Source organism: Limanda limanda, chromosome 16, assembly GCF_963576545.1.
Source record: "Limanda limanda chromosome 16, fLimLim1.1, whole genome shotgun sequence".
Lineage (NCBI taxonomy): Eukaryota > Metazoa > Chordata > Actinopteri > Pleuronectiformes > Pleuronectidae > Limanda > Limanda limanda.
Genome location: NC_083651.1, coordinates 11,649,386 through 11,663,862, shown reverse-complemented (window position 1 = coordinate 11,663,862; position 14,477 = coordinate 11,649,386). Strand labels below are relative to the sequence as shown.

The 14,477-nt window shown below is 45.9% G+C and overlaps 1 protein-coding gene across 1 annotated transcript in view; it reads right to left on the bottom strand.

The window, feature by feature from the left end:
* The window catches only part of si:dkey-100n23.5, a 53,618-nt gene that overhangs the window by 7,074 nt on the left and 32,067 nt on the right, over nt 1-14,477 (bottom strand). Inside the window, exon 12 of the mRNA XM_061088519.1 lies at nt 3,326-3,473. Coding sequence (XP_060944502.1) covers nt 3,326-3,473 — 148 coding nt within the window. The remainder of the gene's footprint in view (nt 1-3,325; nt 3,474-14,477) is intronic.

Below are 14,477 nucleotides of genomic sequence, written 5' to 3'. Positions count from 1 at the left end.
CTGTCATCATCACCTGCGTTGGCTGTGTCTACTTATAACTGACACTTATTGGTTTGTCCACTGGCGGGAATCTGACGTTGGCGTGCAGTCAAATTGCAGAGTAGAAGTCTCCTTTAGAATGCAGAAGTTGAAATCATACATTTTGATGCCACTGTAATATCATTATGTGATAACCACCAGCAAGAAGGATGTTCTCATCTTCTATTGCTTAATGTTTTGTCAATTTGGTTTCACACTGCAAATGAACCGATCAATGGTTCAATTCGTTTTGGAAAGTTTTGAATAAGTCTGAAGGTCCAGGCCAAACAAAGTTATAATAATAACTATTTGTTTATAGCACTTATCTAAACGATGTTACAAAGTGCGTCACACAAAAGTCTAATTTAAGAGCCAAATCATAACATATTAAGGTCGAGAACGTAAGTCTGTATAGAAAACCCAACACTTCCCCCAGGTGGTAGGTGAGTTTATGCCTGGATAAGAAGTATTAGTGTTGCTGGAACTCAACATTCTTACAAAGTGGTTATGAAATATAATTGCAATAGAAATATTTCAGGGGCTGCAAATAACAATCTGTTTAATTATTGATTAAACTTCTGAAAATATTCTTGATTAATCACTAAATCAATGAACTGTCAGGAAAAAAATGAAAAATGGCGTTCATAGTTTTCATCAGCCACTAAACAAATTGACCACTTGTCCACAATTGAGAGAAATTCACTTTCTAACATTATCAGCAGATTTATCACTTTTCCCTCGTGAAAAATTACTTAAGTGATAAATCAATTATTAATCATGTTGCCAATACATTTTTCTCAGGATCGTCTGCTTGTTTCAGCCGAAGTGGTTCTTCCTAATGTGAGTGCTGCAGTTACCCTGTTTACACTGGACACATTTCAGCCATCACAGTTGTCTATCTAATGTGCATCTAACTGAACAAATTGGCTTTAATTGTAATGGGTGAAGATGTCTACACTGGCTGTGTAACAGTCTTGATGTACGTTTTATGCACTCGACTACAATTTGTAATTTCGGTCTCCAGAACTCTCTTCTACCCTGTATGTGTGCAACTAAATCGATTGAGTACAGAGCAGTTCTGTGATCCTTTGTGTAGACTCCCGCTGCTGCACTGCTCACGTGTTTCTACCAGAACAAAGTTCAATTCCATCCTTCTGTATTTAAGTTTTCAATTAACGCATAAAACCCCCAAGAGGAAATATCAGAACAGTGCAACCCAAAGCAAAAGAAACTGCCGTAGGGAGATAATGATTATGTACGTTAAACATGTGACTAAAAAGTGAAATTAAAGTTGCGTTTGCTGGATACAAATTTAATATTTTCGAGACAATTTCCAATTTTCTTTTCTTTGTTTGAGGTTTGACTGAAGCTTATATCAATGTTTTGCGCCCATTTAATGGGAGACAAATGGAAAATTATCACCATCGCTTGCATGTTATGTTGTTGTCGTTTTCTTTTCACGATTTTCTGAGATATTGTGAAAATTTTCCACAAAACTAAAATGGATATTCAGCTAGTATAAACAAGTTAGAAAAATCACATCTCCAGCCTGTTTCAGTTCATTGTTTCCAAAGCAATGATTTGGTACTGGGAAGAAAGCTAGAGAAAATAATGACCCCCACAAACCTAAAACTGGAAATTGTCCAAGCACAGAAGCTAACACAAGCTAACTGTACACAGCCTGCTCAATATCAAACAGGAGACAACTGTAGAAAACATGAGGCTGTATATTTAACTAGGCAAAGAAACACCAGATATTATTTTCAGGAGTTGGCAGACCAAGTCAAATCTAATCAGAGAGAGAATATTGGACTCCAATTGAAATGGAAGCCAGAAACACACGCTAACTGCGATGACATCTACATATTCCTCTGTTGCAGTAGCTAGGAGGTTGTTTGTTGCCAACAACATGACAGGTGACATGTCAGCAATTAGATGCTTGTCATTGCAAGTTTGATTTGGAGTCTTTCTGCCCTCTAGTGATCAAAAAACGCTCAAAAAGCATTAAAGATTTTAATGTAAAATCAATGCAGGTAGCTATTACAAATGCTAGCTCTATCTAGCCTATTTGTGTGACTAATTGTGAATTTCTGAAGTGGTTTAAAAACGTTTAAATTTGTTTTTCTAAATAAATAAATCAGGACTTGTCAACATAATGTAGATAACTGTCATTGATCAGGCTCTAATTTGGGGAAATTTCGAGACCTGTGCTGTGATTCTCCGAGCTAATACTAAGCAATTGAATACAACACATGGACATGGCTACAACCTACAATATGACTGTCAGCTGATTTCACTCATCTTCCAAACATTAGACCACCTCAATGACTCAACAATTACTTCACCAGATGCTGAGTTTGTTAGAGTGATGGCTTTTTAGTAATGCTACGCTGCTCTAGTGATGGCAGCATCCACCACTTAGTCAAGAATGTAATATTTCAAAAACTGCCGGATGTAAGAGATTTTATGACAGTCATGTCCCCAAAATTTACATCAGCTGTGTTTGGTACAGACATTCACACCCACCCTGAAGTGCAACAGCTTTGGTGAATCCCTGACTTTTCACCTGGTGTCCACACTGCCCCAAAAAAATGTCCAGTCTATAAAACATAGACTTCTTGAAACTCTGCTGTTTCCATTTTAAATCAAAAGCTCCACGGCTGCAGTTCAGCTTGGCCGGACAGAAACCAAGAGATTTGGAAACCATGACCCAGTCAACTGCACTCACTTCCTGATTGGAAAGAAATTTCTGCTCTCACTTTTCCCCATCTGTTGTATTATCTGCAATTAAACCCCTTTTCCACTGGGCAACAATCCCACCAACATGTGGCTTTTGTCTGCAAACAATCAGCATTCACTCGCAGGTCAAATGACTCTGTATCAGACACGGCTTTTATTCGGCTTTGTCAGAAAAAGGACACCCAGGTGAAAGCCCAAAGTTGTTCTTCTTAATTGTCTTGGCAGTCAAGAAACTGACACTGGACTTTAAATGTTCAACATTGTGAGGTGCATTGAACTTCCGAAACCTTTGTGGAATGGGAAAGGAGTCAATCAAACTTTCTTTTTTTTTATTGGGTTTGCCGTTGTTTAAAAAAACTGCAAATTTTGGTGTAAAATAGACATAACAAACCAATATCAGAGTCGAAAATTGGCTTCCTGTACCTTCACAGTACATGCATGGCCACTGTATGGTCATGAGATGAGGTTTTTTTGGGTGTGATACGTAGTGTGGGACAGATGTTGTTTCTGATACAGAGATCGAGATTGTATAGGAATGATTTGTCGACATCGGCTGAGTTTGCTGTACCTGCAGGCCTGTGGGGCTCAGTAGACTCCACCAATCCCGATCCAGGCCAAAGACAAAGGCATTGGCCAAGCCGTGAAGTGGCGCCGACAGGACATGCAACAAGGTGAGGGAGAAGGACGGGTCCTGTGGGTAGAAGGCATTGTGGAGTCTGGAGGGAGGGAGAAAGAGACAAAGGGGAAGGAGTGTTGAGTTCATCTATGAAAAAAAGTTGTAAATAAAGAGACACCCTGGAGGAGAGCGCTTCGGAGGTGAGGACAGAGTAATTGAAGGAGAAGTCAGACGGAGAGAGGAGAGACAGCAACAGGAAAAAGGGGAGAGAGTGTGATAGACAGAGCAAGAGAGAAAGAAGGAGAGGACAAGTGAGTGACAGAGTGAGGGACAGGGTGAGAACGAGAGGTAATGAGAGCGAACAGCAGAAGCAGAAAAAGAGACGGAGGGAGAGAGAGAGAGGAAAAGAGGGGAGGGTGAACGAGCGGGTGAGCTTTATATCAGCGTTTAAGAGCCCATTAGGCAGCGTGAGACGGCTGGGCTGACACATTCTTGGCTGCCGCTTCGACAGCACGCAGCACTTTACAAGGACAGGGAGAAGTGTAGCGCTCAACTCCCTTCCTCTCCTTCTCTCCCCTTTCTCTCATCTCGGTTTCCTGCTTCTCCTCGCCACAGTTTCCCCCGACCCATCCTCTCCTCCTTTTTCATTCGGGGCACGCTCCCTACGCGCTGCCACCCATTGCACAATTTCTCGCCCATTTCCTTTGCATTGGGCTTTCGTCTGTCTGGATATCTCATTTTGATCTTGACTCATGAGGGTGATCCTCCTTTCTTTACAATTCCCGTCCATGTGCCTATCTCGCTGGGAGCCTGGGGCATGACTAGGAGGTAAACCTGATATTGTGTGGTGTGGCTGCGAACTAATGGCTGCCTCGGAGAATGATGCTGCTCAGCCATTAACCCTGGATTAACCCTGTATTAGTGCTGCTCACAGGGTTAGCCTGCCGCTAATGTCTTTTATTGATCTGTTAGCGAGACAATCAAACCGCGCACGGCTCGCAGCGTTTTCCGCAAGTGCACTGTTCCTGGCTTGGGCGTTCAGAGTAAACCAACCGGCCGCGGCGGTTGACCTCAGGGTCGAGAAAGTCATCCCCAACTTGCTTGTGACCTGCAGGGAAGGAAAATACAAAACCAACCGTTTGAAGAAAAGAGCCACTGTTGTGTTGTGGTTACGAGGAGTTACATGAGACACAACAGTCTCTCACCTCTGACTGTCACAGGATGAGACTTACTTCCAGTTATTTAAAAAGATAATGATCTGGTGAAATCTTTGGTAATAACGCTGCTCCGGTTTCCACATTAATCAAATCACAATAGTGTTGCCAATAAAGTGACATCACCAGATGAGTGCCACACACGTCCCTGAAGAAACGAGCCTTGGTGACACCAGACAAGTGACTACACAAGAGGCAGACACACAAAACATCCCGCACAGAAACGGTATCTACACTGTACTGACAATATTAATCAAATACACCTACTTTCAATGTTACGGTTAATCCTGTCCCACAATCAACACAAGTTGGAATAAAGGCCTGAGAGATACAGTAAAACAGATGTTTTGAATTCATGAACTCCAGAAAAGGTCTACGCAATTGGATGTGGAGATTTTCTGGAGTTTGTCTTTCACAAATGAAGAAAGCAGCAGAAGATTGTCTGGGTCCGACACAGTGATTAATGAAAGTGGCATATAAGCATTTTTTGTCTGTAATGGCCAAAAACTAACACTCTCATTGAGATTACGGCTAAAAATCATCATCCTTTTGGTTTTGTCTTTGCAAACATTTGCAATTAATTAAATGATCTGTTCAATATTATTGAGGTCGGGGCACTATTAAAAGTCACATCATGATTAACTGTCACAGTTTCCTTGAGAGCAATGAATCTTTTGAACACATCTGTGCTCAAGATTTTTCTGTGCAGGAGACCGTTTTTCCCCTTCTCCTTCTCTTTGTCCCAAACAATAACCAGAAAGTCATGAACAGTAAAACATTTTATGGCTTCTATTCTTTCTGCAACACTTTGGTTTATGGAGTGACTACTGCCCCTTCAGCTTGCCATTGTCTATTGTGGGTTATGTGTTGTCACAACTTTCTGGGCTATCAATGCATCATATTGTAAGAAAGTCAGTGTTTAAGGTGATGGAACAAATTGTTAGTTTTTTCCTCCTGAAGTAAGCGCTATTTTCCAACAGCTGTAAATTTCTTTTAATCTGTTCACTGAAGCCAAAGTGTGCTCATGTGACCAATTCACAATTAGCTACTCTTCATCTGAATCCATTCGTCCAACTGTGATTTCACCATTTACTCCATAAGAATGAGGCCACTGGGTGCTTACAGTGGAATACATCATTACATGTGTGAGATTGAACACTGTTGAGTCGACTGCTTTGAATGAACCAACACAAAGGCAACACGTACCTATCCACTGTATGTATGTAGGTGTAGATGACTCATAGTACACATGATATCACAAATTATAGTATGCTCATCAGTTCCCTTAAATTCATCAAACTGCACCAAATTTCCCACACTCATCGATATCAGTCCCCTAAATGTGATTATTTTCATCAGGACCCATGAATGTCCCTGGGAAATTAGTGAAAATGTCCGAAAAAATGCCATGTCACAATGTTTAAGAAAGTGATAAAGATTCCTGGATCTAAATTTAATCTCAAACCTGAAAAAGACCACATCCTTCCCGGTGTTTATCTGCACACCAGTTCTTGTGTAATCTTACTTACAAACAAACACACACAAACCCGCCAACAAACAAACGGACAGGGAAGAAAACACAGCCCTCTTGTCTGATCTAATTAACTATTCAAATATACTGAAATGACTTTGGGTGACTTTGTTCAATTTTTTGCAGAGTTTTAGGTTTATTGTCTGGCTCTCCTGTGAATGTCAAAATTTAAATGACAGGTTAGAGGCATTTTAGCTTTATTAAACAGGGCAGCAAGCAGACAGCGGCTGTTTTCTCTCTTCCCCTTAAAAAACCCAGTGAGAACCGCAGGTGAAAAGCACAGAAGATGATTATGGAGATTCGTCCACAAATCTGGTTATAATCCCTTTTTATCCTCTTTTGCGACGTGAGGTTGCACGGTTTATTCGCCACTAATCTGTCTCCATTTACCTTCCAACAACTCCTTGAAGAGTTGCAACAGGAAGGAAACCACAAGTTGGGTTGGCCGAGGGTTGAGATAAAAAGGGGTGTGAACCTAACGCCTCAACTCTGCTTAAAATTAAACCAACAGCGGAGCTCGTGCAGCGTCCTGGCGCCCATCGGAGTGAGGACCGTTTCAGAGTGGAGCTGCCTGTTTTCTGGGTTAGCCGACTGCTGTATCTCCAAGGACCAGACCAGCTGCTGCTCACATTCATTTCACTTCCCATTAAAGGTGAAATAAATCAGGACTCCCCACACAACCTCCTTAGAGACGCAGGAAACACACATGCATGCACACAGAGGAAGTCGGACACACGCAGATGTAGATAAACACACGGCTCACCTGCACATGTGCACAGAGGTGTGTACATACAGTGTAACCTAGGTCATATGCATTGAGGATGTCAGGTGGAGTGGAAATGCTGTGTTTTTGTGTGTGTGTGTCTGCCTGCGTGTGTGTGTTCCTCTGACAGCGTAGCGGTGAGAGTGAGCGGGTCTGTGTGAAGGGGGGCTATTTCTGGCATCTCATTTTTTTTTTTTCCTGCTGCTGCAAAGAAACGCGATCGGCGTCCGGGAAACGAGAGCTGGCAGCAAGCAATCATCTGCCTGCCACACATACACACGCACGCACGCACAGACACGCACAGCACCTCACAGCGCTGAGCAACACGCGCCATGGCAACGGAACAGCCGCAATTAGAGGCGAAGAGCCTTTCCCCTCCATCGAGGGAGAGACGGAGAGCGAAATGAAAGGAAGAAAGAGAGAGCGGGCAGGAGAGAGAGAGAGAGAGAGACAGGAAGGGGTGGGGGGCGCGGGTGGTGTGTGTGTGTCTGTGTGTGTGTGTGGGGGGGGTGGGGGGGGGGGTGCAGAGACGGGTGTCAGAGAAATGGCACCGCACACAGTAGGGAGATAGGAAGAGGAAAGAAGTACACGATAAAGAGGTGAGGCTGAGAAGGGGAGAGAGGGCCGAGGACGATCGAGGACGATCGAGGAGGACAGGGAGGAGGAGGAGGAGGAGGAGGAGGAGGAAGGGGAGAGAGAGAGAGAGAGAGAGAGAGAGAGAGAGAGAGAGAGAGAGAGAGAGAGAGAGAGAGAGAGAGAGAGAGAGAGAGAGAGAGAGAGAGAGAGAGAGAGAGAGAGAGAGAGAGAGAGAGAGAGAGAGAGAGAGAGAGAGAGAGAGAGAGAGAGAGAGAGAGAGAGAGAGAGAGAGAGAGAGAGAGAGAGAGAGAGAAAGGGGATAGGGCTGAAGGAGTGAGGCAGAATAGGAAAAGACTAAAAAGCAAAACGAGGAAGCAAGCGAGGGAGAGAGGCGGGGGGGGGGGAGGGGGGGAGGAGAGATATCCAAAAAGACAGATTGCAAGACACGAGCGAGACAAACAAAAGAGATTACGTGCGAGAGAAACCAAGATAAGACGAGAGAGGGGGAAAAAGAAGCGAGGCTAGATAGAGTGAGAGAAGGAAGAGAGAGAGGGGGAGAGAGATGGATTGACGTGAGGTGGTGGGAGAGACGGGGGGTGGGGGGGGGGTTCTCCTGTGTGAGGCTAGGCTAATGAAAGATGAATGAGGGAGGCAGTGGTGGGAAGGAGAGTGTGGCTGCAGGCGATGCCTGGCTGAGCTGCTGTGTGCGTGTGTGTCTGTGTGTGTGTGTGTGTGTGTGTGTGTGTGTGTGTGTGTGTGTGTGTGTGTGTGTGTGTGTGTGTGTGTGTGTGTGTGTGTGTGTGTGTCTGTGTGTGTGTGTGTGTGTGTGTGTGTGTGAGTGTGTGAGTGTGTGTGTGTGTGTGAAGGACTCTCGCAGTTGGCTGACTGGTGTTGGACAACAGAGCAGATATTCTGTGTACTGTACGACTCGGGAGCAACTGGTCAACAACAATGAAAACACAGTCACGCTCCGACGCACACTGAAGCAGACACATGTAGCTCCGAGTCCCAATCTGCTCCCACCTGTTAGCACGCAGTCAATCATTAGCACTCGCACGGTGTCTCCGAGCCTTGCTCACTTATTCAGCCCTTTCATCTCTCATGCTGTCAGTCACTCTTTGAACCCGTCCCCCCCCCCACCCTCCAGCGTCGGTGCCAGATCCCTCATCCATCGCCTCTGCCCATCTCATCCAATCTCCCACCTTGCCAATCCATGCCGCGCTCCAACCATCAGCCTCCCTCCCTCCCTCCCTCCCTCCTGCAACGGAGTTCACCTTTTTGTCCGCCTCTAATTGTTGTACCGCACATCCTGACAGCTGTGTGGGAGAAAAACACACACACACACACACACAGCTTGGACGAGCGCTCCCTCCCCAGAGCGGAGGCCGGCCAGACAGAGAAGTCATCCTGACCCCGATCGCGCTTCCTCCTCTCTCTCCGTATGACTGCCTGACTTCTTTTTCTCTCTCTTCCCCTCCAGATGACTCACACGCTTCACGGTGCCAAAACACGGCCCGCTGTGCTGCTGCCGACAGCACATCTGAACTTCTCTCTGGCTAAAAGGGATAATTCTGCCAAACCGAGCGTAATCTCTCGACTCGGTGGAAGGCCAGCGTGTGATTCACAACTTCCTCTTTTTTTTTTCAAACTCTCTTAAATGTTTAGCTGCAGACAAAACATGAAAAGACACAGGCAACGCAGTGGAGTCAAGGAGTCAAGGAGACATTGCGATATGAACCTTTGTTTCTGAGAATATATTATGGGTAGGACAAAATCACTGCAGTACAGGAGGATTTATATTAAAAAGTAGGACATTCTGAGGTGAAACCAGCTGTGCGTTGTACCTTTCGTTTTCAGAAAGCTTCAAGGTTTATAAGGACGATTTGAAGGTAATTAAATGGAGAGAAACAAAACTTAAAACACTCACAAACACACACGAGGGAAAAGGAAATTCCCACAACATCCTTCTTGATGCATCAGTGCATGATTGCCATTAATTGAATTTTAACAAAGTAAAATCCACTTATTCAATCCAAATCCCTCAAAGCGCAATCACATCTTTGCAATTTAAATAAACGAAGATATAAATAACACATTTTAGTTTGGAGTTAAAATCAATGGCTGGCGATCAAACCAAGAGAGAATGTGACCTATGGATACACTGGTTCAAAAGATTCGGTTCGTCGTTTGCTCGTCTACTTTACATGCGTGCGGGAGCCTTAAGGGCAAAGACAGAGGACAGGCCTTTCATTGTTCACTGACAACATGTGATCAGCCGCTGTAATGTGCATAAAGCTCCAATGCTTGTGAGGCATCTGCGTCAATATGGTGTAGTCCATGGACATGTGAGGGGTTTGTAAACAGTAAATCATGTTGAAATAAAACATGGTTTGGATTGTGCATTAGTATCCGTTTGCTCTACAATAGAAAACTGGAACATATTCCACTTTGATCATGGTGTCAACATGTGGATAAAACTCACAGCCAAGATTATGAGTTCTATTATAACTCCCCCCCCCACTGATGCACATCTCACACACTTTTCTTGTCAACCCTCTGATCGAACTGTAAACCAAATATTTCTGGAATTAGGCTGAATTACACAACCAGGCTAAACACACACACACAAACATGTGGCCGCATGGAGACACACACCTGCACGGGTGCATGTGCACGCACAAAACACCAGGAGACAAAGAGGCGCAAACACGCACACACACCTAGGGGACTGGAGCGGCTAACGTTCACCAACAGAATAAAACCCAAACAAAGAGACATCCTGTTTCCTGGAACACAACACCGCTCAGCTCTCCGTGCTGGAAGCAGCCAGTAAACACACCAACAAACACACACACACACGCACGCACACAAAATCTGGTACGTGTTCATCGCCAGGCATGTGTTTCCCTGCGTCTGATTCGTGAACCGGAGTGTGTGTCTGTGTGTCCTGCAATGCCACTGGCTGTACCCTCGGGTGTTTGTGCGCACGAGTTCATCAGAGTGCGTGGCTATGGGTAGAATGTGTGTGCGTCCGTGTGAAAGAGAGGGGGAGCGCGACAGAGAGAGAGAGAGCGAGAGAAAGAGTGGAAGGAAGGAGGGAGAGCAGATGATAGAGTAGGCTTTAGCGATTCCCTGGAGTGTGAGGCAGCGTTTACGGCACTCTCAGAGCAGCCAGAGTGATGAATATTTAAAGACGTGCCTGAAAGAGCAGAGAGAGGGGGAACGGGCTGTGTGTGTGTGAGTGTGTGTGTGTGTGTGTGTGTGTGTGTGTGTGTGTGTGTGTGTATGGCGTGCGTGTGTGTTTATCTTTGCATGCGTCTGTGAATGTGTGCTTGTGCCCAAGTGTGTGCGAGGGAGGTTATCTAGTATCTCCTCTACCGTTGGTGTGCGTATAGCATGTGCATGTATATGAATGTATGAATATGACTATACGTGCCTGTATGTAGATTGTATATCTTTAAGGTAGAGCATGCTTTGTGTGTCTTAAGGGACGTGTGGGTCCGTATATGGTTTATTCACTGTATGTGTCTGTTAATGTGTGTGTGTGTGGGCAAGTATATGTGTGTTTGTATGTGAATCTGCATATTCACCTCAGAAGCATGCGATTATGTATAAATTACTATGTACAGAGTGTGTGCATCCACTGGGATAATGAATGACGAGCCTCTGCGTGTGTGTGCGTGTGCGTGTCCAGCATTGGTGTGGGTTCCTGCCCTGTGCGAGTCTGCACTTTACACAGCCCTGTAGGCCAACTTGCTGTCTCGCTAAACCGGGATTAATAGCGGAGCATCGCTGCTGCTCACTGGGAGACGGATGGCAGCGCCGCTCGCCGTCTTCAATTACACACCAGTCGCCGCCTGAGACGCCACGTGGGCACACGCGGTGAACATGGCCATATTCCTCGAAATCTAATCTCACACATACACACAATAGGCTGAGACCTCTTTCTTATAAGACAATGTATGTGGCTAAATGATTACAGAGGCAAGGGTCGTTACAGACAAGAGGTTGTTTTTTTGGGGACTGATGCCGATACGATATTAGGACAGAGAGAATTTCTGATGCCGATCGGCCAATATATATTCAACATTTTGATGTGGAGTCAAAAATGTTGTTATCGGATACTAATTACTAGGAGAGACGGTGGACTAGTGGCAGAAAAGGTCTCTGGTTCGTCTCTGGTTCGTCTCCACGGAGAAACAACAAAAACACGAACCTGGATTGATCTGTCCAAAAATCCAAGAGGATTCTCCCTACCCTGTCTAGTGCCCCTGAGCAAGGCACCTTACTCCCCCAACATCTGCTCCCCCAGCGCCGTACATGGCTGCCCACTGCTCTGTGTGTCCTGCACCAGATGGGTTAAAAGCAGAGGTTAAATTTCCCTCCTTGCATGAGTGTGCTTGTGCATGTCTGTGCATGTGTTTGGGACAAATAAATGTATCTTAATCGTATCTTAAATGTAATCGAGGCTTCATCTTCTATGGTGTAACAAACTTTATTAAGAAAGGAAAAATATTGGTCGGGCTCTAATGCAGTGTGGAAAATCATATTCAAAGTGGGCTTATCCTGACTCTCTTTGCGACCCCCACTTTTGCCTCCGAATCCGAGGACAAAAAGGAAATCAAACACCTGCCAGCTGTATCAAGTTCAAAACTTATTTTAGTACACAGGCCAATGCTGCCACTCTCATACATTAAATTGAAAGTGAAGTGATAGATAAATAAAAAAAAGCTCTGAGACAAACAAAGAGGAGAATTGGAACCTTGCATAGCGCCTTTCAGCATCTGAGCAGCTCACTTGTTCAAGTAAACAAAATACACCGCAAAAGATATTAGGGTATACAGTACAAACCACACACCAGCCTACACACACGGAGGCACAAACACACACATCCTCGCGCGCTGAATGCGAGATATTCCGAGAGGCGAGGAGCGGAAGGAAGGGAGCGTAGAAAGAAAGGAGAGAGCCGGGCTGAGCGAGAGCGAGCGAGAGAGGGAGAGAAGAAGCGCATCCTGGGATGCAGAAAGCCGAATACAGTGAGATAAGAGTTAATGTATCCCCCACCGCTCCTTACTCCCTCCCGTTTGGCTCTCTCTTTCTTCCTCCCTCCATCCATCCCTCCCTCCCGCCCTTCCTCCGCCTCCTCCCCCCCGTTCTCTTTGAGGGATGAATAATAACTGCTGCTCTGAGATTTCCTCACTCGTTTTTCAAAGTGCAGAACGGAGATGGGGAAGGTCTGCCCGGCCCCGGTTGCGCGCACACACACACACACAAAAGCGCAGACACACAGTGAAGCACACGCACACACACAGACGCACGCACGCACTGTCTTGTTCTCCCTGCTTGCCTGGAGCAGGGAAATCAGATCTCCTCCAGAGAAAGGCGGGGGGGCTTAGGCGCTGTAGGGAGCCCATACCAAAATCCCCTGCAAGCACGTATATGCCCATACACACCGCAAAACCCACACGCAGTATCTGGGGGGGGGGGAACTAAGAATAACCAGGAGGATGCAAGCTGCCTCCTGGAGTGACAGGGTGAACTCAAGGTTACAGACACATTACTGGTTCAAGTCCCGCCGCCAGCGCCAATCTCTCCACGCCGGAGCACTTCTCTGCAAGGCATATTACACTGATTGCTCTAAGGCAATAGCTCTCCTCCAGCCTGGAGTCTTTCCTTAGAGGGCTTTAAGACAAAGCATGCGAGAGAAGAGAGGGGAAAAAAAAGGGGAGAATAAATGAGGATGGCAGTTTCTCCCTGCTCAGTGTCAAAAAAGGGGAAAAAGAGGAGGGTGTAAAGGCCGGCGCATGCGTCTGCGTTTTCACGGGCCCGGAAGCGTAAGTCTTAGAACCTTTCCAGGCCCATTAAGTACTTACGTATCCCTTCTTACGTGCGTCGCCCAATTTTTCTAACTAGACGGCAAAGCTTTGCAATCATCACGTAGCCGGCAAGCCTGTGATTGGTCTGCTAACTACATCATTTCCGGAGTCGCATTCCGGGTCATGCCCGATAATACCGGCGGAAACCACGGAAGATGTAGAAGAACGAATATGGACCAAATAGAAGAGCACTTGGCAGAAGAGATCCGAAACTATGACCACTAGTATAACCCGTCACTGACCGGCGGATTTGTGCGCCAGAAAAAGGCTCTGAGGAGCCACCGTGGCGATGTAAATAAACCACTCTTCTTCGTGCCACACACGAAGAAGAGCCGACTTCGACAAAAAACATTACTCCGCCTAGTGTTCTGGCGGGGAATTGCATGGCAACACGCGCAACGCTTGGAAAACCATGAATGACAACGAGTCCTGCGTCACAACTGCGTGAAAAGCCGCAGACGCCGTTGCAGAAGCATGCACCAGCCTTAAATGAGGATGGCAGTTTCTCCCTGCTCAGTGTCAAAAAGGGGGAAAAGGAGGAGGGTGTTAATGGAGAGCAAAAAGTCCTCGTGAAAGACGAGCAGGCTGTCCAGGAGGAGCACTCGCTCATCAAGCCACCGGAATCAGCAGCGAGGCTCCGACAAGAGGGTTTATTTATGCAAACAGGCGTACAAGCACGCTCAGTAGGAATCTAGACAAGCCTTGTAAACAAACACACACCCACACCATAAAGCACACAGGGGAGGCGATGTGAGAAGCAGACTGTGAAAACTCTAGTCGTGCCCGGGCAGTGGTTACACACACACACACACACACACACTGAGGGGAGAGTGGCAGAGAAAGAAGGAGCAGCAGAGAGAGGAGAAGGAGGAGGTATACGTGCTGAGGTGCGAGTGTCTGGTGCTGCTTTTGTGCCACCAAATGAGGGAAAGTAAATGAGGACGAGCGGAAGAGAGGGAGCGAGAGAGAGAGAGAGAGAGAGGGATGTGTGGCAAAATGATGTATAATGACTCGTCCGTGCATGTGTGTGAGAGCGCGTCGAGGAAAAGTAGGAGCGCTTTCCCATTTCAATTCGCAACAGCTGGTGTCGAATTAACACATTTACCAGTGTGCATTTGGAACAGATTAAAATTGAGTGTGGCGT